The sequence below is a fragment of the Passer domesticus genome, chromosome 28 (genome assembly GCF_036417665.1).
Source record: "Passer domesticus isolate bPasDom1 chromosome 28, bPasDom1.hap1, whole genome shotgun sequence".
Taxonomy (NCBI): domain Eukaryota; kingdom Metazoa; phylum Chordata; class Aves; order Passeriformes; family Passeridae; genus Passer; species Passer domesticus.
Window position 1 is genome coordinate 4,812,439 of NC_087501.1, and position 24,752 is coordinate 4,837,190.

Sequence of the window (24,752 nt, forward strand, 5' to 3'; positions counted from 1 at the left end):
GGCACGCAGAGAACCCGTAAGGACAATCAATCTGCAGCCATAACTAACAGGGATTTATTTTATTTCATTTTTTGTGGAACTCAGACAGTTTCAGTAGCCTGACTGTGAAATATTAATTATATCCATGTTTCTTAAACCCACATTATTCCCACCAAATCTCTCCTTAAATTGTCATTTTTGCTGATATAAGTTGGGTCTTGAGTTTTAGAAGAGATTTACCCTCCTCCACCTTTTTAAAATGGGACTCAATGGCATTGAGAAGGCACCAAATGACGACCCTGCCAAACCTCACAGCACAGTCAGGAACACAACACTCCTTCCTGTGAAGTGGGACTTCCTTTAGGAATGGCCAGAGCAGCCCAGCTGGTGTCTCCAGTCCCTCTGAGATCTCCTTCAGAACCCCACATGCAGTGGATGGATTTATCCCATAAACTGAGCTGTGCACTGCCCCAGGAAAGGGAACTTGGAGGACCTGGTCCCATCCTTGGAAGCGTTGTTCAATCCCTGGCAGTGCCCAAGGCCAGGCTGGACGGGGCTTGGAGCACCCTGGGACAGTGGGAGGTGTCCCTGCCCCTGGCAGGGGGTGGCACTGGATGGGCTTTAAGGTCCTTCCAAGGCCATCATTCCAGGATTTCCTGGTTCCATGCCCTGCTCTCTTGCACAGGCTGCCCTGTGCCCAAACCCTGTCCTTCAGGAGAGGGTCCCTCAGGGCATCCCCCCTCAGCCTCCCATCACCATCCAGCTGTGCATTGGCAGAGAGGAGTTTGGGCTCTTCCTAATCCCAGTTAGCTCCACAGCAGCTCCAAAAGAGCTCAGCCATGTCAGTTGTCCCAGTTTCACCATCCCAAGCCCAACTCAACTTCTACCATCCCTAAAGATCACCAAGAATAATTTTCCTTACCCATCCATAAAACTACTGGGCAAATGGACAAGTTCAGATCCTGGGGCCTTATTTAGGGTTTATTGATTAAAATCAAGATGTTTCCATAGGAGCAACTGTCCATGCAGCCATTAATTGTGTGGATTTTAGAGGGGCCTCTGTAGTGTAGCTGATTTTTATTTTTTTCCCCACTAAAAATGGCTTTCCAACAACGAAATTCTTTTGAGTGTTCTCTGAAATAATTCATTATTTGTTTTATCAGACTTTTCCTCACCTTCCAATTTCAGGAGAGGAGATGCAAAGGAGAATTAAACTCTTTTCTTAGGTTAAAATGCAGAAAAATTCAAAGCAATTTATTACCTCTATGAACTTCAATATATAACTGGCAAATACTTACCATTTTTAATGACTCAGGATAAAAGTGCATAAATCATTCAAATACATGTTCACCCTTTTAAATGCACCCTTAATATGAAGCATAACTGAACTTAAGGTGTTCTAACTACATGGAAAACCCCAGAGAACCCTTCCCCTCCTAATTCATACATTGAATCTATAAAATAAACTCAGTACCTCATGAAAAATCCGATTCACTCAAATCCCTAAGTGCCACTCACTCGTCAGCTGGGTCTTTGAGACTTAGCAGTTAATCTTAGTACCTGAATATTTTAATTGAAGCAAAAAATGGAAAGGAGGGAAAGATGAGGAGGGTGAAAAATTCCTACATGAGCTGTTTACCACAACGTATGTAAAAGTTTCTGAGGGTTTTGTTAATCAGAAAGAATCCTATACATCCTTGCACATGAATTCAGTAAGAGGGAGGGAAAGTGAGGAGCAATTGCAGCAGTAATAATATATCTCAAACTTATCACTACATTTTTGCATCATCTGTCTTCATTGTACAACTGGAGGAAAAAATCCAAAACAGGGTTTAATTTCTACCTCTACATACAATAAGTTACAAGTTTATTTATTTAAATAATTGTAAAACATCTTACATTTTTAAAGAGGTTAAACTATAAGCAAATACACACATACACCAAAGTTCCATCATTCATGTCAGTTTGTCCTAGAAATTCTTTCATGCTGGTACCCTGTTTTGTTGAATTGTTTTTCTGCATAAACTAAATCGATATCTGAAAGGCTCCATAGAAAATAGAAACTTCAACTTTTTTACCCTTACAAAGTAAAACAAATTGTATCCAAAATATCAACCTTGAATCATTTTGCCAATTTCTTTTTTTTTTCCCTTTGAATATTTTACAAATCTTAGGAAGGTTTTCATGTCTTCCAGGAAAGACGTTGCATTTCTAATTCCATTCTGCCAAGTCTTGTTCATCCTGGCTCTTGCTGATTCTTCATTCCCAATGTTTGAGGAGTTGATGTGGTTGTGTCAGAAATATGAAACAGGTAAATGATGCAGACTTCTGTCTTGTCCAATCCATAAAAAATGTTCCTTTTTTTTTTTTCCTGGGCCTGGCTTTTCCCCAAAAAAGAGCTTGTAGTGCTATTTTTTTCTTTTTAGTGGTCCATCACAATAAGTAGTTTTGTGCTGTAAAAGAAAAATGAAAAAAAAAGGAGGAAAAAAGGGAAGAGGGAGGGAGAGCAGCAAAGCTGCCCCTTCCTTACATCGGGGGAATGACAAGACCAGTCATGGCTGAAAAAGAAAAGTGAAAAAGATGAAATTGTGGCAAAATGTTATGGAACAAAATATATTCGAGCCCTTTGCCCTCCTGTGAGCAGTCAGGAATCACAGGAAGGGCCTGATCTGAGGTCAAATTAGAGTTTTGGTTTCTTTAAATCTTTTGGTGCTGTAGTGAGAATTGTCAGGACTGACTGTGACACAGCAATGGACAAAGGGCTATTTCAGGGTAAAAAGGAATAAAATCCTTCCTGTGAGGTGGGGAGGGGCTGGGATGGAATTCCCAGAGCAGCTGGGGCTGCCCCTGGATCCCTGGAAGTGCCCAAGGCCAGGTTGGAGGGCCCTGAGGCAGTGGGAGGTGTCCCTGCCCTGGCAGGGCTGGCACTGGGTGGGCTTTAATGTCCCTTCCTAAACCACTTCAGGGTTTTCTGATTCTGTGAAAATCCCAGGCCCACCAGGGTTACTAAATGGATGAGAAAGAGAGAGGATTAATTCAGTTCATGTGTGTTTGCAAAAAAACCTTCCAATTTTTGAGTTCTTATCTCTGGAGAGAAGTCCTTGGAGATGGACATTGCTCAGAACTGCCCCCAAATTCAGACTTCTCAAGCTGAACACTCAAAACCATCTCCAAAACCCAAAACTGAGCAGGGTCTCTGCTCCCTACCCATGTGCTTGGAAGGGCTGGGAGTGAGGAAAGGTGTGGAAGCAGAGGGAACTGCCCCCTGTGCTACTGACAAGACCGAGCCAGGGAATTCCAAGCCCTGAACCACGGCCCAAGGCCCAGGGCTGGATTTGCCAGTCTGGTTGCAGTGGAAACAGCCTCACTGCCTCACTTTGTTTCCCCCACATGTCTGAGTCACTGCAGCCCTACCTGGCACACTCCCAGAACACTGGGCTTATGTAAATTATTTATTAGTCACTCTCCTGCCTTTAATTGCAGCTCTGCTCCTCGTAACCGACAGCAGCAACATTTGGAGCTGCCTGGGACCGGTGCTGCTCCCCAAGGTTTTGAGGGGTAAGTTGAGTTTAGATGTATTTATATAACAAACGAGTGAGTCACGTTTTCAAAGGGGCCTCGGCGCAGTGCGAGGTTCTAATCCTGCAAAGATTTATGTTCACTGAAATTTGTGGAATTATTGGTGTGTTTAAAACCCTGTCCCACTGAGAATTCATTTCACCCTTTCCTTGAGAGGGTTTGAAAAAGTGCTTTGGGCAAGTTCCTGAGCTAACACAAGTCTGTTACTGGAGCTGTGTTTTTAAACAACTGTGGATATGGTCTGTGATTTAATACAATAGGAAAATAAATATTTTCATATTTTCTTACTGACTGGGGCTAAAGTCCCTGCCAATTTTAGCAGATAGCTGAAAGGGAAAGTGAAACCCAACAGCCTGAAGTCAAACAGATACCTTTTGTAATTGCTTTGGAATTTGCTGTTGTTCCTCATATTTTCAAACCTAAATAAAGCAGGTAAACGCTTTCATGCCTGTTTTTGGGATATGTGTGAGTACATTAGAAGAGAGATTTTCTGATGACACCAAGGATGCCATTCCATTCTTTCTCCTCACCCCCAAACCCCAAAAATAATCCTACTGGTGGTGTCCCAGAGTGACATGGAGAGCTGGCTATTGACCCCATGCCTGCCTTTCTGTCCCTAGAAAGGAAAACTTGATTTAGCCTTGGATTTCTGCCCTGCTCCAGGCTCTGCTGGGCTGGAGGAAGAGGTGGGCTCGTGCCCTCCGTGCTAGCTCCATCCCACAGTTATCCCAGGGAAGCAGATCCTCGTGCTCTGCTCCAGGCAAAATCATCCAGGCTGCCTCGGGGAGTTTAAAGTGTTTGTCTGAGGTGCCCTGGCTGGGTCTTTGCCTGAAGCAAGTAAAGGAGCACCTGCACAGACGGTGCCTGGCTCGTCCCCATCCAGGATGGCCTTTCCTGGCTGTTGGATGTCTGGGCACAGGGGCTGCACCCCTGGGACAGCTCAGCACAGCTGAGTTTCAGCCATTCAGGGGCTGGTGCCAGTGTAGCTTCAGCTCTGTTCCCAAGAGAGTCAGTCCATAACAGTATAAATGCTTTTTTGTGGCTATTTTTATTAACAGTATTTTCACTTTTTTTTTATCAAGAAAATCTTACAGCAAAGCAATGCAAAGCTAAACCTGAGTTTCTGCCATGTGTCTTCAAAAATATTTTGAGAAAACTTTCAGAGGCATCATTTTGGGAAGTTGCTTAACTTTAAATGAAAGCATATTTTTTACTGTAGGATTAGAGATATTAATAATAAAATAATATATGTTTTGGAATGAATAGGTTTCCAGAGAAGCTGTGGCTTCTCCATCCCTGGCAGTGTCCAAGGCCAGGTTGGAGCAGCCTGGGATAGTGGAAGGTGTTCCTGCCCCTGGCAGGGAGTGGGACTGGATGGGTTTTAATGTCCCTCCCAATCCAAATGATTCTGGGATTTTGTGATTCCATGATCTGATATAGCAAGTTCTATAACACAGAAAATACAAGCAAAGCCTAATTTGTGTCACTGGCATTTCATTCTCAGTCTCACCTCCTCCTGCAACAAAGAATGAGTCGGTGGAGGAATATTGGATGGAATTCTCACCTGGTTTTCCCCAGCTCATCTCACGGCTTCTCTCTCTTTTCACACACCCTGCTCTGCCCATTTCCACCCCACCTCCACTCCCCGTTGGGGCTGCACTGTCAAAAGCCTATTCCCAGCCTGGATCGCTTTTTATTGAATGTTTGGGAGGTTTGGATTAAGGTCTTACACTGCTAGCAAAGCTGTAATTATTTTTGCCTGTATTACTATATATTGAATCGATGTAACTTTTCAATAAAGGTGGTTCAATGCAGGACACTCCCTGATGAGTTGGGAATATAGCAACCACCAGTCATTATCCCAGAGGGTCTTTTTTTTTTCTCTTGGAGGGAAATGGAAAAAGAATTAGAGATGAGCCTTATTGTATTAACCTTGACAGCTTGCAATTATCAACTGAAACACTTGATTAAAATTGTCACAAGGTTGGAGAATTTTTTTATAAATAAATAATCAAAGATGGGTAGCACCCAGATGATCTGGTGATAGGCACCTTTAATGGGTGTAATTAATAATGATCACAAGCCTGGTGAGTACAAGTGGCCTTTGGAAAACTGTCTTGGAGTGGAAAGGGGCTCGTTGCAATTCAAACGTGAGAACTGGGAAGGGGATTAGTGTTGAACTCCAGGATCATGGAATGGTTTGGGTTTGTTGATTACAGCTGATCTCATCCACCCCCTGCCCTGGGCAGGGACACCTCCCACTGTCCCAGTGGCCTTGGACACTTCCATGGCTGGGGCAGCCACAGCTCCTCTGGGAATTCCATCCCAGCCCCTCAGCACCCTCACAGGGAGCAAATCCTCCTAAAATACATTATTGGGAGAAAACACTCCCTGCAAACTGCTGGAACAATGGGAATGCAAATCTCAGGATGAAGATTGCACAGCTGCTCATGTTTAGACTGGTTTTAATCCAGCCTTAAATACTGCTGTGGTTAACATATATGGAAGCTCCAATCTAGATTTTCATTGCTGCCTGTAAGGAGAGTGGCATGCTCTGAGGGGCTGGTAAAGAAGAAGAAGAGAAAGAAGGAGAAGAAGAAGATCATCCTCTAAATGTAGATATATAATTCTATAATATATATATTGTTATTATGTATTGAGGAGATGTTTTCCACATGTTATGGGTGGGGAAATTCAGAGTTAATGGCTTTGGAAAGGGGCCTGCACATATTCACTGCTTGCCCTGTGCTTTTGCTATTCCCTCCAGCAGCATTTTCAGATACCTAAGTTTGATAAATAAGGAAATAAATCCTAAATTCCATGCCCAGCACACCTATGCCTGGTTCCAGCCCCAGGGGGTGGCGTGGCAGAGGGCATTATCCATCTCCCACTGCCCCAGTCCAGGCAAGAAGCCTCTTTGGGAGCCTCCTGTTGACTTTTTGGCCACATCTGTCTGTCAGCACTGTGGGAACGTTAATTTGGATATCAGGCTGCGTGTACCTGGATCTTTTCCAAAGCATGTGCTCCCCAGCTTGCATCAATTTAAATATTTCAGCTGGAATTTGCATCCATGGCTGAAAGAGTTCAATAGTTACCAAGACCTGGCGTAACAAACCTTGTTTCTTCTTGCTGTGTCACTGACCAGTCCTGTTTTGTTGGATACTTAAATTTAACAGTTGTCGAATATGAGTATCCTTATGTTTGTGTTGATGTACAGGTAGAAATCCCACAAAGAAAGGGATGTGGTTAATAAATTTTGTATCCATCCAAAATCTGTATGATTTTGCTAATTCAGCAATTATTCACAACCTTAACTCATAGATTAATCCTGACCAGCTCAGGACTGAACTTTGGTCAGTAGAAATGGATGGATGTCAGCTTTTAGCTTTGACATTTTGTTATATTTAGTATTAAAGCTCGATTTTTAGAATCTCTCATTGATTACTGATTTATAGACTGGATAAAATATGTTGTGAACACCAAATGGCATAGGTGGGACCAGCTGGTCTCTAGTACTTTATTTCTTTATAGGTTGGAAGAGAGATAAACTCTTTCTAATCAGAGCATTCAGTGTTACCTTAAGGCAAATTAATTTTAAAATTTCAGTAATTTCTTAATCTGTCCTTTTTCTGTCTCCCAGAAACAGCCTAAGTGGTTTTCTCTCTGATTTGTGTTTAGCACCACCTCAGGTAACTCCTTAATATTTAGGTGTAATATTTAGGCCTTCTTTACAAAACAGACAAGTTTAAAGCAGACTTAAATCTGTGCATTCACATGGTGAGATCAATGGATATACCCATTCATGGGAAGAAAATTATCTTAGGAAAGTGTGGATTTTCTTCTAATTGGGACAGGGGAAGAAGCTGTTTCAGAACTCTCTGAGTTATCTCTTAAAAATGTTACTGTTTCTGTTCAGCACACTTAGAGTTTCCTTACTACATAAAATAATCACACTTTCTGCAAGTTCCTGTGGTGCAGCTAAGGGTTTACATCACACCCAGCCAAACAGGTGCTGTTTGTGGGGCTCATTTGGAATTACCACTGGCTCTTGGCACGGCTCAATTCCCAGAGCTGTGTTTCCTAGGCTATCTCTAGTGAAGTCTGAAGGAGCCAGATGACTTCCCAGGCCCTATAAAGGCATTTTTTATGGAGACTTGGAGCATATTTATGTGCTGCACACACCCCCCCAGCCTGTTAAAAGCAAGAATTCGCTACAGGTTTCCATTCTTATCTTACTGCTCACATTTGTTTCACAGATCACCTTTAAAAGGGCTGTAAATGGGCTGTGGGGCTCAATTCCCGGGCTGAGCCTAAATCTTGCAGCAGGTTTGTGTTCTGGACAGAGCTGGGGATTAACTCTGCTCTGTTTAACAAGTCCCCAAGCCTGAGGAGAAGTCATTCCCCACAAAGAGCTGATATTCCCCTATATTCCAGGGAAAGGTGTCCCTGCCTGTGGTGGGGGTTGGAACTGGATCTTTAAGATCCTTTCCCAGCCCAAACAGTTCTGGGTTTGAAATTCGTTGGCTCAGAACCTTCCTGAGGAAATCAGTGCCTGGCCCCTGCCCTGAAGCCAAGAGCTTGGGCTGATCCTTCAGTGCAGCTTTAGGCAGGGTTCCCTCCTGAGCCCTGCAGGGCTGTGGTGGCACTCACGGTGATGACTGGGGCACGCAGGTGGGGCTGCCCTTCCCGAAGGGGAGCTTTAATGTGAGTGAACAGGAGCACATTCCTCACCTCGGAAGCCATTCCCGTTGCCACTGGAGCAGGCAGGGGAGGGGGACCCTTGGGGTCTGATGACAGGAGCAAAGGCACTCTTCTGTTTGACAGCAGGGAACACCGAGGAGGAGAACGGGAGGATGGAAGAAGTGCTGGAGGAGCCGACTGTTGGACTTGAGGACATCACTGCCAAAGGAAAAAAAGGAATTTCTCATCAGAAATTCGGTAAAACTTTCAAGAATCCATTTCTTGTTTTACCTCTCGAAGGAGGTCTCATTCTCAGTGAGTATCATTAGAGTAGGTCTGAAGTACAGAGGGAGTTAAACTGAATTGTTCAGAAAAAACAGTGCTTAATTCTTTCAAAATTAAGGGTGAGGGTGCCAGAAAATTGAAAATCATCAAGGGAAAAGCGAAGTCAATAGGAACAGTAACGGCCTGTCCACTCAGTGTCCTTGAAATTTGGAAAGGCTGGCAAATCCTGTGTTTTCAAATCCTGTGTTTTCCCCAGTTTTTAAAAAATTAATTTTCCTTGGTTTCAAGCTGCTGCTTAGATTTTACTCTAAATTGGCTACTTTTTAAAGAAGTGCCTTGCAAGAAAAAAAGCCCTTTTCTATGTCCAATAACTTGTCCAGGAGTTGTTTGCTGAGCTTCCAGAACAATATCAGCCATTCCTCAGCAAAAGGAGCAATAAATAACAGTATTTCATGTGAATTCCCAGGTCTCTTGGTAGTATTAGTTTGAAATCACAATAGCATGAGAGAGACCTGATCCTTTCCTTATGGAAAGCTCCAGAAGAGGGGATAATAATAATAATAACAAGAAGAAGATGAAGAAGTTTACCTCTTCATCCTGTTAATGTATGTATACATATATAACATATATTTAATTATTTACTTACACCATAGCTGGTGGTGTATACTTTTTTTTGGTTGTTTTTCACACATTCCCTAGACAAAGGGAAATCAAGGTATGGAAGGGAAAGTGGCTGTTCATGGTAAAACAAGCAGAAATTGAGAGATTAATTCTATTACATGTTATATTTCTGGTTATGAAGTTAATATGGTTTCACAGGAAATTAATCCCCAGTTCAGCTCTCAGGTATTGATAATGCCTTCAAACTCATAAAGATTATTTCAGAGTGGCTTTTACCCAGGATTTGCAAAGTCTCTATGCTAAAAGCAGTGGCTACTTGCTTAATAAAGCTGCAAATTGCACCTCATTTCCCACGGTGGCTTTGCCACTCAGGAATCTGCATAAGGATTAAAAGAAATGGAGGAAAATAAAGAAGTTCAATGCTCAAAAAATGGGAGCCTTCTCTAGTTGGTACCCAAAGACACCCAAGGACGAAGAGAGCCTTTGGCTGACTCTGTTTCTGGAGCAGGGGAGCAGAAGGGCTCGGGGTGAAGGGGAGAGGCAGGTGAAGGGGCAGGTGAAGGGTGAAGGGTGAAGGGGCAGGAGAAGGGTGAAGGGGCAGGTGAAGGGTGAAGGGCAGGTGAAGGATTAAGGACAGGTGAAGGGCTCAGGTGAAAGGACAGGTGAAGGGTAGGTGAAGGGTGAAGGAGCAGGTGAAGGATGAAGGGCAGGTGAAGGATTAAGGGTGAAGGGGCAGGAGAAGGGTGAAGGGTGAAGGGTGAAGGGTGAAGGGTGAAGGGTGAAGGGTGAAGGGTGAAGGGTGAAGGGTGAAGGGGCAGGTGAAGGGCAGATGAAGGGCAGATGAAGGATGAAGGGCAGGTGAAGGGTGAAGGGGGAAGGGCAGGTGAAGGGCAGGTGAAGGATGAAGGGCAGGTGAAGGGTGAAGGGTGAAGGGGCAGGTGAAGGGCAGGTGAAGGGCAGATGAAGGGCAGATGAAGGATGAAGGGCAGGTGAAGGGCAGGTGAAGGATGAAGGGCAGGTGAAGGGTGAAGGATGAAGGGCAGGTGAAGGGCAGATGAAGGGCAGATGAAGGATGAAGGGCAGGTGAAGGGCAGATGAAGGATGAAGGGCAGGTGAAGGGTGAAGGGGGAAGGGCAGGTGAAGGGTGAAGGGGGAAGGGCAGGTGAAGGGCAGGTGAAGGATGAAGGGCAGGTGAAGGGTGAAGGATGAAGGGTGAAGGGTGAAGGGTGAAGGGTGAAGGGTGAAGGGGCAGGTGAAGGGCAGATGAAGGGCAGATGAAGGATGAAGGGCAGGTGAAGGGTGAAGGGGGAAGGGCAGGTGAAGGGCAGGTGAAGGATGAAGGGCAGGTGAAGGGTGAAGGATGAAGGGCAGGTGAAGGGCAGATGAAGGGCAGATGAAGGATGAAGGGCAGGTGAAGGGCAGGTGAAGGATGAAGGGCAGGTGAAGGGTGAAGGATGAAGGGCAGGTGAAGGGTGAAGGGGGAAGGGCAAGGCCGTACATCCGTAGGGGGATCCCGTCGGGGAGCCGTTGATGAAGCCGGGGGAGCCGGGCACGCCCAGGTTGGACATGGGCACGTTGCTGTAGCCGTTCATGCTGTTGCTGGAGGTGCTGTAGTTGGACTGCTGCGGGGTGGAACTGGACGAGTAGCCCCGGGGGGAGATGCTGCTGGTGTTACGGATGTAACCTGGAAATAAAGCACATTTCAGGACACCTCCGTGGCTTAAAACTTCCTCCTGCACATCCCCTGCTGTAATAAATGCCACTGAAATCCAGATTATTTAAAACATTTAAGCAACACCAATAAATTCAATGGTTTTTCCTGCAGTTTAAGTTCTGAACCAACTTTTTGAAGTGATCCAATGTAGATTTTTCCAATAAAATTGGATTTATTAAAATATTAAATGAATTCAAAGACTTGGACAACAGTGTGTGTGCTTATGTTTACCTGGGGTAGAATTTATAATATATGGGATTTTTTACCATTGAATGGGGGAGGTTTTACTCTTCAAATGATTGTTGAATTGTTAAATTACAGATAAAGCAAGTACATTACTAAGGGAAAATTATAACCCATATAAAGTTTGTAATTTAACTTTTAATTTCCTCTACTTGGGAGAAAGAATAAACTGGATAAGTAAAACCCATTTTTGCTGTATTAAAAAATGCTAACAAACATTTGAGAGCCAAATTTCAGCATTTTTTTTACTCCAAAAAGAGAGTTAAAAATGATAGCTAGCAGCATAAAAGGATAAAATTATTCCCTCTGCAAAAGGGTCTTTCCATGAAAAAACTTTCATTAGAGAGACTGATACAATAATTATGTTAAGAGCAGTCACTATTTAGACATAATATGTAGGTGTATCAATGAGCAGTGTATCTGCTCATTTACATGATGAGGCTCTAATTCAGGGCTGGTAAGACCTTGAAAAAATGAGCAAAATTATCTTGATGATGGATTTTAACTGGACAGATAGAAAATTAACATTAAACAACCTGGGTTTGTTTAATGTAAAACACAGCCAATTATTGAGATCAACCACAGACTGTGTGTGCTAAAAATCAAAATATTGAGTTCGCAGAAAAGTTGATAATTCTTAGAATGTTAATACATTCTTTTATGGGTTGTTTTCCTCACAATCAATAGTGTATCTGGTATGTAATACATACAATAGATGAATGTTGGTAAAATTAACACTGAAGCAGCTGCCTTAAAATCAAAAAAAAAAGGAAAATTTCCCACCTCCGTGTGAAGTTTTTTTCCAGCTGCTGCCATTGTTGTTTGTGAAAACAGAGATACAATAAAAAAAAATTGATATTTTGAGGGGGACAGGGAGGGAATTCAGGGGCGAGTTGGTATCGAAAGTAATCAAAAATTATTTCAGATAAGACACAGAGGCAGCACCACCCTTTGGGATGCCCAGAGTTAAATCCACCGCTGGGCACACGGAGAGGTTGGCAATCGGATCCAGGGAAGAGCGATGGGGAAGGTGGCCGGGCTGGGGTCTCGGAGCCCAGGGAAGGCGCCGGGGCTCACCCTGGTTGTTGCCCTGCGCCGACTCGGAGATGCTGACGCCCAGCTGGCTGCCGTAGGAGTTGATGCCCATCATGGAGCTGTGCGCGGGGGAGCTGGGCAGCGCGGGCAGCTGCGCGGGGTTGCGCGGCACGCTGTACAGCGCCTCGGCGATGTCGGCCGCGCGCTTCAGGATCAGGTCCTGCGAACGAGGGACAGCTCAGGCACGGAACGGAGCCACGGCAGCCCCCGGCCTGGGCTGCACCCTCCCACCCGCGGCAGCCTGACCTGGTTGTTGTGGGGCGTCCCGTACAGGGCCTCGACCAGGTCAGCGGCTCTTTTCAGCAGCATTTCCTGAGGGGCGGAGGGAAGGAGGTGTTTTAATGGCAAAAAGTAGCTCTGGTCAATAAAGTAAAATAAATATGTAATAAAAAAAAGAAAATAAATAAACAAAAAATTTAAAATATATAATAAATGAAATAAAAATAATAAATAAAATAATAAATATATATATTTATTAAATATATAGTAAATAAATATGTATAATTTAAATATATAATAAATGAAATAAAAAATAATAAATAAAAATAATAAAATAAAAATAATAAAAATAAATATATATATTTATTATATATTATATATATAATAAATAAAAATAAGTACAACATACAATTGATTAAATAAATATGTAATAAATAAAATACAAACAAATAACAAAATACAATAAACACAATACAATGGTAATATAAAATAAAACAGTAGAAACTAAATAAAAGAAAATAACAAATTGAATAAGACAGACTAGAGTAGCCTAAAGTATAATAAAATAAAATAAATACAATAAATAGACAAGTAGAATAGAATAGAATAGGACGCGATAGAATAGAATAGAATAGAATAGAATAGAATAGAATAGAATAGAATAGAATAGAATAGAATAGAATAGAATAGAATAGAATAGAATAGAATAGAATAGAATAGTTAAATAAATAAAACCATGAGCTAGTATTCTCTCAAGTGTCTCCAGTGCTTGTGTGTGGTCGCTCTGAAGCCCGGTGCGTTCAGGTGCTGTGTTCAGGTGTTATTTGCCAGGCACCTGAGGAACTGAAGCCCTCCCAGTGGGTCAGAGCAGCCCCTCCAAGCCACGAGTCCCTCTGCAGCCAGCGGGGGCTGATCCCTGGCTCGGCCGTGCCGGGGCCGGGGCTCCTCCATGACCCGGAGCTCTCCAGAGTCCTGAACCTGCTCCACCTCAGCAGCACCAAAAACGGAGACAAATCCCAGACGTCCCTGCTCCCCCGGGGATTTCAATGGGTCCTTTTGCATGGACACACGAACGTGTGGAGGATTCAATGCATTCCTTTGCATGGACACAGCATTTGGGCTCAGGGATGTGCCTCCAGGAGTAGAGCAGAGCACAAGGACAATGAACTGGGAATGTTCAATGGACTCAATCTAGCAGCAAAATTACACAGAGACTGTTTGAACTCTAACATAAAAAATCACTGTGGGTTCTACACAGTCCCATCCATTCTTGCCAGATTTACAGCTAATTGGTGAATTCTGATGAGATTGTCATTTTAGACATAATTGTGTCTCTTTTATGAATTAGAAGTGAAAAAACACATTTGGTGGGCTGAGTGAAATGCTTAAAATTATTTTACCTTAGCTAATCTTTCAGGGTCCCCAGGATGTCTTGGGATGACCTTCTGCAGTCTTTGGAAGCCATAATCTATGGTAGGTTCATTTAAAGCTGGAAGGAAAACATCAAACCCCACCATATTATATGACTGTATCTAAACATGTATTTTTATATGGCTCTGTCTCAATAGGGCAACAAAGAAATCATGACTTCTTCACTTAAAACTGCTCCTGTTTCCCTGGCTGACTTCTCATCCTCTATCAAAAGCTGAATTAATAATTTGCAAGATGCAGCAGCACTGTCACAAAATACTCCTTTAAGGATGAATGTTTCACTCTGGACAAAACCATTACATCAATAAAGCAAATTATGAGACAAATACACACCAGAACAGGCCTTCTCCTGCTGGTTACACAGCCAGAAATCAGACAGCCGTGTTTGCTCCTCTAATAAACACATTCCACACACGCCCCCAATGTTTTGCAGTCCCGAAGTAGGGCACAGCTATTCATTAGATACATTCCCTTCCCCAGTTGTGTGTTCTGCATACGCTGCCACTTCCCTGTAATGATCTTAATCTCTGGTGGATAAACCAGGATATTTTGACCCAGATCCTCAGTTTGCAATAGCTGGCAGAGCCCTACTGGCATCGCTGGTGATTTCAGGAAACTTCAGACACTTTCCTAGTCTCTGCTAGGAAATCGCAGTAATAATACTCGAATTTCTGATTATTCAAACTCCAGTTTAAATTGGTGCAGAGCCCAAAAGTCAGCTTGCAGCATTCTGTGTGCTTGGGCTCTGCCTGCCTCCAACACCTCAGCAGTGCCACTGAGCACCAGCACAGTTACAGGGATGCTTTTCTTTGAATTCCCTTATTCTTCAGAATGCACATTTTAACACAAATGACACATTCATGCTGAGGATTCTGCGAAGAATTTCATTACACATTTAATAAGTAACACATGTAAGGCCTTTAGTACACCCTCAGTCAGTGCTGGCTTAGACTTTCTTGTACCATTTGTGGTTCTTTTGGGAGGGAAAAAAAATCATTATTTTTAAAAATAAATAGCACTGGCACAGCTTAAAAACCCCTGATTACAAGAGATGTTGATGATTCTTATTGAATGATTCAAAATATCCTGAGCACCTCACAGGAGAGCCATCTTCTGCACCAGGAGAAGATCCCATCATGTGAGACATTCAGGTTCCCTGTTTATCCCTGTTCCCTGTTTATCCCTGTCTGCCTTTGGTATAACAACATGAAGGTAAAAGGTCACATTCTCCACGGAGATACATTTTATATTTACTTTTTATTAAATAATTATGGCATGGCATGAAGTTTAAATATTACAGGAGATAATCAAGTGGGAATTGAGCAGAGAAAACCCAGACCTGAGAATTTAGTCTTGGCTATACTTAGAATGTCTTTGCTCTCCACTGGGAGCCATTCTGGTTTGCTCAAGGAGTTTAATAATACACATTTCAACTGCCACAGAATCTACATCCTGTTTGGGAAGAGGAGTTTTTGGGGGGTGGGCTATTTTGCCAGTAATCCTGAGAATTAGAGGCCTATTGTCTCAAGAGCCTAAACATCATTATGTGGCATTTCTCTTCTTGATCACAAATCTGTTCATTTAAGTGATATATCTAAAGCTAAAGAAATGTGAAATATATCAGAATTCAAACATGTGAAATATACAAGGATTCAAATATATATCAAGTTACTAAAAATAGCTAGTGGGAATATGCAAAATGCTAATTCAGGAAGAAGAAGCTGGCTATTACTCAACAAACATTTTTTCAATGGATTGACATGGACAGTTTCATTCTGATAGATCAACAGCAGCAAATCATTTCCCAACAATGCTGAATTGTTCGCAGGACCCTGCCATCCTGAATCAATGTGTACATTATGTCTTTCAGCACAAAGGTTTTCTGTACAGCCTGCAACAAAATTGCCCACTACTGGTTTTACTCATTAATGGAACAAAAATATCTCTGTTGTGAAATCCTGCGAAAAACCAGTACCAAGTATTTGAAGGAGTAAATGACACCTTCCCAAGTGGAGGCCAAACATGAAGAATCCACCAGTAAGTTTAAGCAGCTTCCCAACAATCCCACTTCCAATGAGGAAAGAGCTGCTGGGTCAGGAGTGATTTATCTGTGTGTTACATAGAAATATACCAGAATTATATCCAAATGCTTTGGGGTTTGTGGATTCAGAGACCATAAAGGGGTCTGACACACAAGCAGGCTGTTCATTGTTTCCTAGAAATCAGATATCTGAAATCAAACCCCTCAGAAAATGGACTCAGGTACAAAATCCCTTTGGCAACCCTCAAATCCAGAGTTTCAGGTTTAAGGGGTCTCTCTAACTTCCCAAAACAGTTTAAAAAACTGGGCATGGCATGATATAGTTTATGCACAAAAAGAGAAGCCACCCAGGGAATAAGCTAAACTATCAGTGAGCCTGTAAACCTCTCTCTAGCACTACTGTTTTAACAACAGATTTGTTGTATAAGAGTAGGGACAGATCTAAATGTGTCACCAACTACCTGACTTTATTTATGTGAGGCTCAGAGTCTGGACAGTGCTTCCTCTTTCATGTTCTTTACCCCTCAAAACCTGTGTTTTTATTTTAAACACAGCTCTTCTGGCTTGCTGGAATAGGAAGGGAAGAAGAATTCTCACAGCTGAGCAAGTTCTGCCAGGACACTTGTCTGCATCAGCTCAGCCCTCTCTGCAGGGCCTGGCTGTGACACCCAGCCAGCACAGTGCTGACCCTGGAAGGGTTCCCTGTCTCACCACACGTCACAGCACCTCAGCCTGTGCAGGAGGAGTGGCAGCAGCTCGTGCTGGTATCACCCCAGGAGATGTGGGAAAGGGCCACATCTGAGGGCCACTCCTCATCACAGCTCTGCAGCTCACCTTGGGCTTACCCCACAAAGCACAGCACAGGGAAAATAGGAGAATCAAAGCCTGGATATCTCTAGAAATATCCTGAACCCATAAAGGTGCGGCAGAGGGAGAGCAGTTTTTGCAGTGGGCTGCCCAACCCTTAAGGTGTTAGCAGAGAAAAGGCACCTGTGGTATCAAAGTTTGGATCATGGAATGGTTTGGGTTGGACGAAAAAAAAATCATCTTGTTCTACCCTGCTGCAATGGGCAGTCACACCTTCCACTAGTCCTGGATGCTCCAAGCCCTGTCCAGCCTGGCACTGGACACTCCCAGGGATGGGGCAGGCACAGCTTCTCTGGGAAACCTGTGCCAGGTCTCACCACTCACACTGGGGGGATTTTCCTCTGCAAATCTCACCTAAATTTCCCCTCTTTCAGTTTGAACCCATTACTCCTTGTCCTGTCACTACAGATCTTGATGAAGGGTCCCTCTCTGGTTTTCCTGTCAGCCCCCTCAGATCCTGGAATTCTCTATTTCCCCATGCCTCTCACAGGCTAAAGCAGTGACAGCAGGAAATGCTTTGTCACCTCAGCTTTTTCTGTCCAAGGGAACTCACTCTTCCAATTTATAGAGCTCTCTGCATCCTTGTAAGTGTTGTTTCTCACAAGCAGAAAACAAGAGCTTCAATCTCCTTACAAGATTTAGCAAACCAGCCCCTTCCCATCCCTGGATCCTGGCACGGAGGCTGATACAGCACAACCCAGAGCCCAGCCTCTCCCACAGATGATTTTATATTGCTTTGCTCTGACAAGGTAACCCCTGGAGGATTTCTGCTCAGCAAGGAAAATTATGTTCCAAATCTCCCTGATATACACATTTCCAGGTTAGCATCTCTGTGACAAAGTAAATGCAGAGCTGTGATCAAAGCTGAACTAGGAAAGCCTACAAGATGTGCCCTCAGCTGGCATAAAGTGGTGTGTTATTAAAGCCAGGGGAACTATAATGGAACCACTTACAGCAGCAGAGAATTTGAATTTGTGTCGTATTAAAAGCAGAATATGAGGCTACAGCAAGATTAGCAGCAGAGAACAAATGTCTTTTTATTCCAGGAGCAGCTGATGAAAGGAAAGCAATTCAGAACAGGGATGTGTGCAACCTGTATCCTCACTGGATGAAGGCACACACAGGGACCAAGTGCTTGGGTGTGCTTGTGGGATCTCATCCTGTTGAGATTTTTACCTCAGATACTTTTAGAGAGGGTTTTGACCTCAGACCATTATATACTGAAGGGGGCCACCTAGTTGGGTCACAGTGGGAACTGTGGGTTCTTGGGAGCCAGTATGCTAATAGTTCTACCCTACATATCAAGTTTCCTGTTCTTTTGCTCTGTTGGTTCAGGATCTTTTTCTTATAAGGTCCTGTTCTGAGTTCACGTTCACAATTGGACCTTTGCCCTCAGATGCCCCTATACCTGACTGCATTTGCCTTGCCCACGAGCCTTTGGAATCTCTGTAACCTGTGGTTGCCACGTTTTGTTATTTTCATTATTAAAGTTTTATTTTCCGGGCTGGTCCATCACTCCCATTCCTCATTTTTAGCCACTTTCTCTCAGCCAAGCCAAGCAAGGAGATAACAGTGAGCTTCCAAGCTCCTGATGTGGTGATTTAAAAACAGGATTTTATTTCTCATTTTAAGTATTTAATCTTTTACTTCAGGTGCTGAAGTTGGTTCAGCCATTTCTCTGGGTTTTTGCTGTACTCTCCAGCACATGGTTACATGTCTACAGAATCCTGCTGGCTTCACTCTGACAGGAATTTTTCCATGTGGGGACCTTATGGAAAAGTCCACATGTCCCATTTTGGTGAGGAGAGGAGGCTGATGGCCGGGTTGCAGCACCCCTGGGTGAGAGCACTTGGGGATGTAAACACTGAGAGCCCCAGAAGTGCAGCAGTGCCAGCGCAGCACACTTTGCTGAAGCCTGACATAAAGGCACATTACAGGACACAGACGAGCTCCCACAAGAGCCTCACTGTGCCAGTTAGATTTACCCTTGAAATGTATAGCTAATTTTTACATTAATCTTTCCAATAGTTTCAAACAATGTTAGTGGCACTCTTTCCAAAAAAAAAAAAAAGAAAAAAAAAAGAAAAGAAAAGCTCAAATATAATCTGGTTGAACATAAATATTTGGTTGTATATTCTGTAGGCAGAATATGTTATGACAGCAGTTGGGAAATATATTAATGTGCAGTAAAAATGCCTTATGAAACCTCCTCCTTACACCCCCAAATGACACCATTGCCAGAGTGGCCTTGGACGAGCAAGAGCGTGAATTAATAAATTAATTAATCAAACCAAGGGTTGCCAATACCAATGACCAGCACATCTCCTGCAGCCCCAATCCCAGGCACCCACCTGTGTAAATGAACCTGCCTGGTGCTCCTTTGCAGAACTGTTTGGATTTGTAGGATAATGTCACCTCCACCACACCGGGAATGTGCCGGGGAGGCGTCTGGACGCGGATGGCGTGAGGGGTGATCAGCTGGGAACGGCAACAGGAGAGGCACCATCAGGGTCTGTTCTGTCCTTTTACTTCACCAGTAAATTACAGAAGAGTTTGGGTTGGAAGGACCCTAAAGATCATCCAGTCCCACTCCCAGTGAACACCTTTCTCTATCCCAGATTTCTCCAAGTCCTGCTCAACCTTGGACACTTCTAGGGATGCAGCAGCCACAGCTTCTCTGGGCTACCTGTACCAGGGCCTCACCATAAAAAATGTCATCTTCATTTCCAATTCTACCCTAGTTCACTTTAAAACCATTCTCCCTTGTCCTGCCATCACAGGCCTCAGTAAAAACTCTTTTTAAAAAAAATCATCAATATTGAGCAGCAGAGGGATACACCTGGGTTAGATCCTCGCCTCCAGAGAGAGGATCACACATTTTAGGATGAATTGTCATCAAGAAACTTGTACTGTTAAGCCCATTGGTTAATTGATGGCTTGTTCCTGGGCCCAGATGAATATTTTTTCTCCTTCCCAAACTTAAACCCTTTCTTATTTCTCTGCCTTTGCTTATGTAAATAAACCTCTGTATATAATAAACCCTGTGGAAAAATCGGTAGAGTAACATTCATTAAGTTAATCAATGGGTAAAAAAAAATATGGGAATATCAAATGTCTCCTTCAGGTCATATCAGGAGAAAATTTCTAATAATTTCTTTGATTTTAGAGACACCTAGAATTGTTCAGTTCCATTCTGGGTATCAATCAATAATATCACAGAGCAAGGAAATCACATTCCATAAATTCCCTTCACACAGGTTTCTATGTCCCACCTCGCACAGCACCATGGAACAGGAACAGGAATTAACCCCGTTCCTCCTCAGAAAAGGGAAGTCTCCCCAGATCAGGGGCAGAGGGGCAGCTGTACCCACCTCACTCCACACCAGCATGGTCCCAAACACCACCTGCAGCCCATCGAAGAAGTTGTCCCCAATAATGATCACCATGGCTCCCCCCGTGGTCCACCCCTCGCTTGGGCTGATGGCTTTGATGCAGGGCGTGGCTACAAGAACAAAAAAACATCCAAACAACTCTTTAAGGTGTCTCTTTTCATCCCTCCAACAGTTTTGAGGCCTGGGTGTAAATCCCTGGAGCAATTCCTGTGAGCATCAAACATCCCAAGTGATGCAAAAACTGCAGCTGAGAGAGGCTCCACCCATCCACACCTGGGAATTCCTGAATTCCCACTGCTAGCAGAGGCCTAGGACAAGTCCCTTCTAGCCATTCACCCATGAAGGCTTCTCACCACTCCACAACCCCCAGAATGTTGAGAAATAAATAAATAAATAAATAAATAAATAAATAAAGGAGTGTTTTCTGCCTTGCAAGTGTTAATTACTTGCCTATTCATTACTGGCACTTAACATCGTGTCATTAAAGCCTAATAGGCCAACTGTAGTGGGTGTAAAAATGAAATGCTTAAATGATTGTGCAGAGACTGCTTAAAAAAACAAAATGACACCCACTGATTAGCATATGATCCCACAGACAAACCCTGTGGAAAAAAGGTAGAGTCACATTCATTGCATTTATCAATGGGTGAAAGAAGATATGGGAATATCAAATGTCTCCTCCAATTCATATCAGGAGATAATTTCTAATAATTTTCTTGATTTTACAGAGCCTTTATTTTTTTTTATTTCTCTCTTCCATATGTTCAAGGCCTATGGACTATGCATCCCATCAGGAACCCAATATGGTTTCCAGGCCATAACCAAAGTCAATCCATCACTCCATTCCCAATGTTGACAGGGTCAGAGGTGGAGGGGAACTTTGGCAGTGCTCCAAAAACATGAGACTCCTTTGAACAGCCAGTCAATCACATCCAATCAGTCAAGGAAAAACTGGATGGCTTCCTAGGCCAGGAATCCTGGGATTTTCCTTCTACCATTTCACTGCCCGCTGGGGGAGAATTAACACCACTCTGAATTCTTTACTGATTCAATCATTTTCTTCCAGTTCATTAATTCTTCTTTTAGGTTGATACAGGGCACAGTTAAGAAGTGGGGCAGCAAAACATTATAATGAAATAATATCCTTGCTTGTCTTTTCTACTAACATCACCAGCTCTTCTCACTTTCAGTGGCTGCAGGAGAGGGAAAAGCAGGCACTGATAGCACTTTCCAGCATTTTCCAGTAGTTTTTGAGCACTGTCTGCGTGAGGGAGGTGAAATGTTTTGGGAATGAAGAGGGAGAGGAGGGGCCGAGCATTTTGAAACTTAACAGATACAAGAATTTGTAATTGCTTGAATACAGTCCCCAACCCATCCTGGAGCTGGCCATGAGTCTGGCTTAGCCAAACAAACTCACATCAATTAGTGTCAGCTCCCTCTGCGCATCGTTAGGCTCCATGCACAGTTTGTTTAAGGGAACCAGTGACACTTTTTCATACACATCTTGTGCTGGAACGGCTCTGTTTAACTAAGATGTCATCTTGCCTAATTTGCCTGAAATCAAATCTATCCCAGCTGAATGAGAGGGCTGAAATTTAGATAATACTTGGTGTTTCTGTGTTTTTCATCTTTGCAGTACATACTAATTAATAAATTGCAGGGGGATGGGGAGTCAGTCCCTTAGATGTGAGGAGGATCATATTTTGCATGCAGTAGACACTGTTTTCCTGCCTCTGCCTTCTCCAAACCCCCTGAGGCTCTGCAATTCCCCCTTAGCTCTCCTTCCCTCCTGAAAACAAACAGAAATGGAAGAACGGGTAATTTCTGCTCTGCTCTCCAGACGAAACTCCCACCTTCCGAGGGGTCGAGCCTTCTTGCTCTCCGCCCGTGCTTGGAGTTGTTGTGCACAAACATGTTGTCAGACACTGCCAGCACATGCCCATCCACATTCACTGTTGTTGATAGCACCACCTGGATATTTAGAAAGAGAAGGAAAAAACAGCCAGGTAAACGATTTATTTGAAATTCAACTTGTTAAGGATTAATTATTCAGTTCAGCTAAAGCCTTGTTTTGCAAAATGGCAGCACACCCTGCAGGGGTTTAAGAGGGGGAGAAAATATTTTCAACCTTCATTCAGTGCATTAATTGTATTTAACACTGCATCCTTTGGGCTGTATAATGATCCAGCTCCTGCAGGATGGAAACTCCATGAAAACAGGACCTAATATCATGCCTGGCTTTGATATGGGAGTGCATGGTGCCTTCTAAAAAATCATCTGAGCCTGAGGACCCCAAATCAAGCAGTAGGTTTTTAACCTCAACGTCCAAGACTGGGCTCCAATCTTAACTCTTAGAGGAAATAACTGTATATTTTAATTAATCCCACTTTAGTTACAGTATCCAAAGCTCTAAATCCCATCAATCCAGATAAAGATGTGTGACTTCAAACCACAAGCTTTTGGGAAAAACAAACAGTGTTTTAACTCCTGAAAGAAAATGCCCTCTGACTGAGTGGTTTTGACCATTAGTTGGTGTAAATGAGCTTAATTCCACCCCACTGCCACACCTACAGTAATGCAGAGCCATAGAGAGTCAAACCCTGGATGTGTTCATGGATTTTCACAGCCTCAGATGTCACAGCCGAGGTAAGAGAATGTCAAGCTCTAATTGTTGATAAAACTCTATCCAGCACAGAGCAGGAGAGACCTTGCCCTCCCCAGGCTTAGGCGAGCTTAAAGAATACTTTCTTTCTCGAGACAACTCTAATTCATTCCAAAAGGCTCTTGTCATCCTGTACTCTTATACTTCTCAAGCATTCTTGTCACAGAATGTGTTGCTTTTGTGTGCCAACTGATTTCCTCATTCCCATTAGGGTGGGGTGTGACTCCATCCAAAGGGAACGTTTCCTGCATGACATAGCTGAGCCCACTCAGATGCACTTCATTATTTTCCCTTAAACAATGGAAATAAATTTTAGTCTCTCACTGGCCAGCCCAGAACACACTGTGGCAAAGGGGAATAGGCCTGAATTATTCCAGTGCCTGAAATATTTACGACAAGTGTTTAAATTGCAACCAAATGTAAATAAAAATTGTGTCTTGTATATACAGTTACACTGTGGAATAGATATCTCTGAGCTCACTCACACGAGTGGGATAAGTACACACCCACCTGCTCCCAGGAAGAGAGAATAGAGGCAGACTTCAAGTGTTCACACACAGAACAGAATCATAGAATGTCCTGAGTGGAAAATGGACCCACTGGGATGATCCAGCCCAGCCCCAGGCCCTGCACAGACACCCCAAAATCCCACCCTGGGCATCCCTGGAGTGTTGTCCAAACACTCCTGGAGCTCTGGCAGCCTCGGGGTTGTGCCCATTCCCTGGGGAGCCTGGGCAGTGCCAGCACCCTCTGGGGGAAGAACTTTTCCCAAAATCCAACCTTTCCCTGCTCTCCCTGGCACAGCTCCAGCTGTTCCCTGGGTCCTGTCACTGTCCCAGAGCAGAGGTCAGTGTTGGAATCCCCATTTAGGTTGTGCACAGCACAAGAGCCACATTTTGGTAGGGGATGTAGAGACCCCCACAGCAATGGCAGAGTAATGGCAAGAACCAGTCCAGAAGACAAGTGCTGAGCATCCTCTGCTCCCCGAGCCAGCAGGAATGGAAGATGCACTTCTAGACCTCTCTCCATGTGTGGTTCCATTTTTATCCACCTCTCCCATCCATGACAGGAGGGCCAGAGCCACTTGGCCTGTCACAGGTGGGGACCCAGGGTAAATAACGACAGCATTCTTGTGGACAGGACAAGATGCAAAGTTCAGATTTGGAGCAGAACCTTCTCAAAATTTGGGACTTTTTTTGCTGTAACCTCAATTGCAGCAGAGACCTTTGTCATTGCTACACCACCACCCAACTCCTCATCCATGGTGTGGAGAAAGGACACATGAGATCATGGACATCAAAATGACTGAATTTCTTCACTTTGGCCCAGCTGTTCCCTCTTGCCTGATGGAGATCACAATACAATTTTTTATTCTGGAGATTAAAAACCAATGTTTTATGGATAAAAGGAGGAGGAATGTGCATTCCACCATGGTCTCTAACTCCCAGGCCCTTCCCTTTCACAAGCCAACTGCTTTCCCCCAGTGAGTATTTCCTGGGTCATGAAGGGTGACCCTTTCCATCTGGAATCAATCAGTCAACTCCTGACAACTTCCTGAAACACCTCACTCCATTTCCTGTTCTCTCCCCCTTCCTCTTTCCCCCTGGTTTGCTTCACTCTTCAAAACTGCAGGCCACAGCAGCTTAATGTTAGAGGGTCAGACACAGTTAGACTCCAAAACACTACACAAGAACACCTTTGACCTTCAAAAATCTTTACATCTTAGCCAAACAAATCAAGGTCAACATTTCTTACCATTACCTTGTTAACCATTTCTATGCACTTTTGCCAGTACCCTCCTGAACACATATTTATCAACAACACTTGTTCTCCCAACGTCGTAAAATAGTCCAAGCCCTTTTTAAAAAGCCCTGTTTTTAGTGCTGATGAAAGGTGATGTGCAAACTTCCCTGGAGATTTAAATTCTGACTTTTGCCCACTTTT

At 43.6% G+C, this 24,752-nt stretch overlaps 1 protein-coding gene across 1 annotated transcript in view; it reads right to left on the reverse strand.

Moving 5' to 3' along the window:
* Nucleotides 1-1,828: 1,828 nt before the first annotated feature.
* The window catches only part of LOC135286972 (transcription factor COE2), a 32,572-nt gene continuing 9,648 nt past the window's right edge, over nucleotides 1,829-24,752 (reverse strand). The window contains exons 3-11 of the mRNA XM_064400226.1: nucleotides 22,000-22,117; nucleotides 20,126-20,256; nucleotides 19,106-19,232; nucleotides 13,816-13,904; nucleotides 12,443-12,508; nucleotides 12,179-12,356; nucleotides 10,643-10,828; nucleotides 8,290-8,457; nucleotides 1,829-2,537 (exon numbers count right to left, since the gene is read on the reverse strand). Coding sequence (XP_064256296.1) covers nucleotides 2,506-2,537; nucleotides 8,290-8,457; nucleotides 10,643-10,828; nucleotides 12,179-12,356; nucleotides 12,443-12,508; nucleotides 13,816-13,904; nucleotides 19,106-19,232; nucleotides 20,126-20,256; nucleotides 22,000-22,117 — 1,095 coding nt within the window. The 3' untranslated portion in view covers nucleotides 1,829-2,505. The remainder of the gene's footprint in view (nucleotides 2,538-8,289; nucleotides 8,458-10,642; nucleotides 10,829-12,178; nucleotides 12,357-12,442; nucleotides 12,509-13,815; nucleotides 13,905-19,105; nucleotides 19,233-20,125; nucleotides 20,257-21,999; nucleotides 22,118-24,752) is intronic.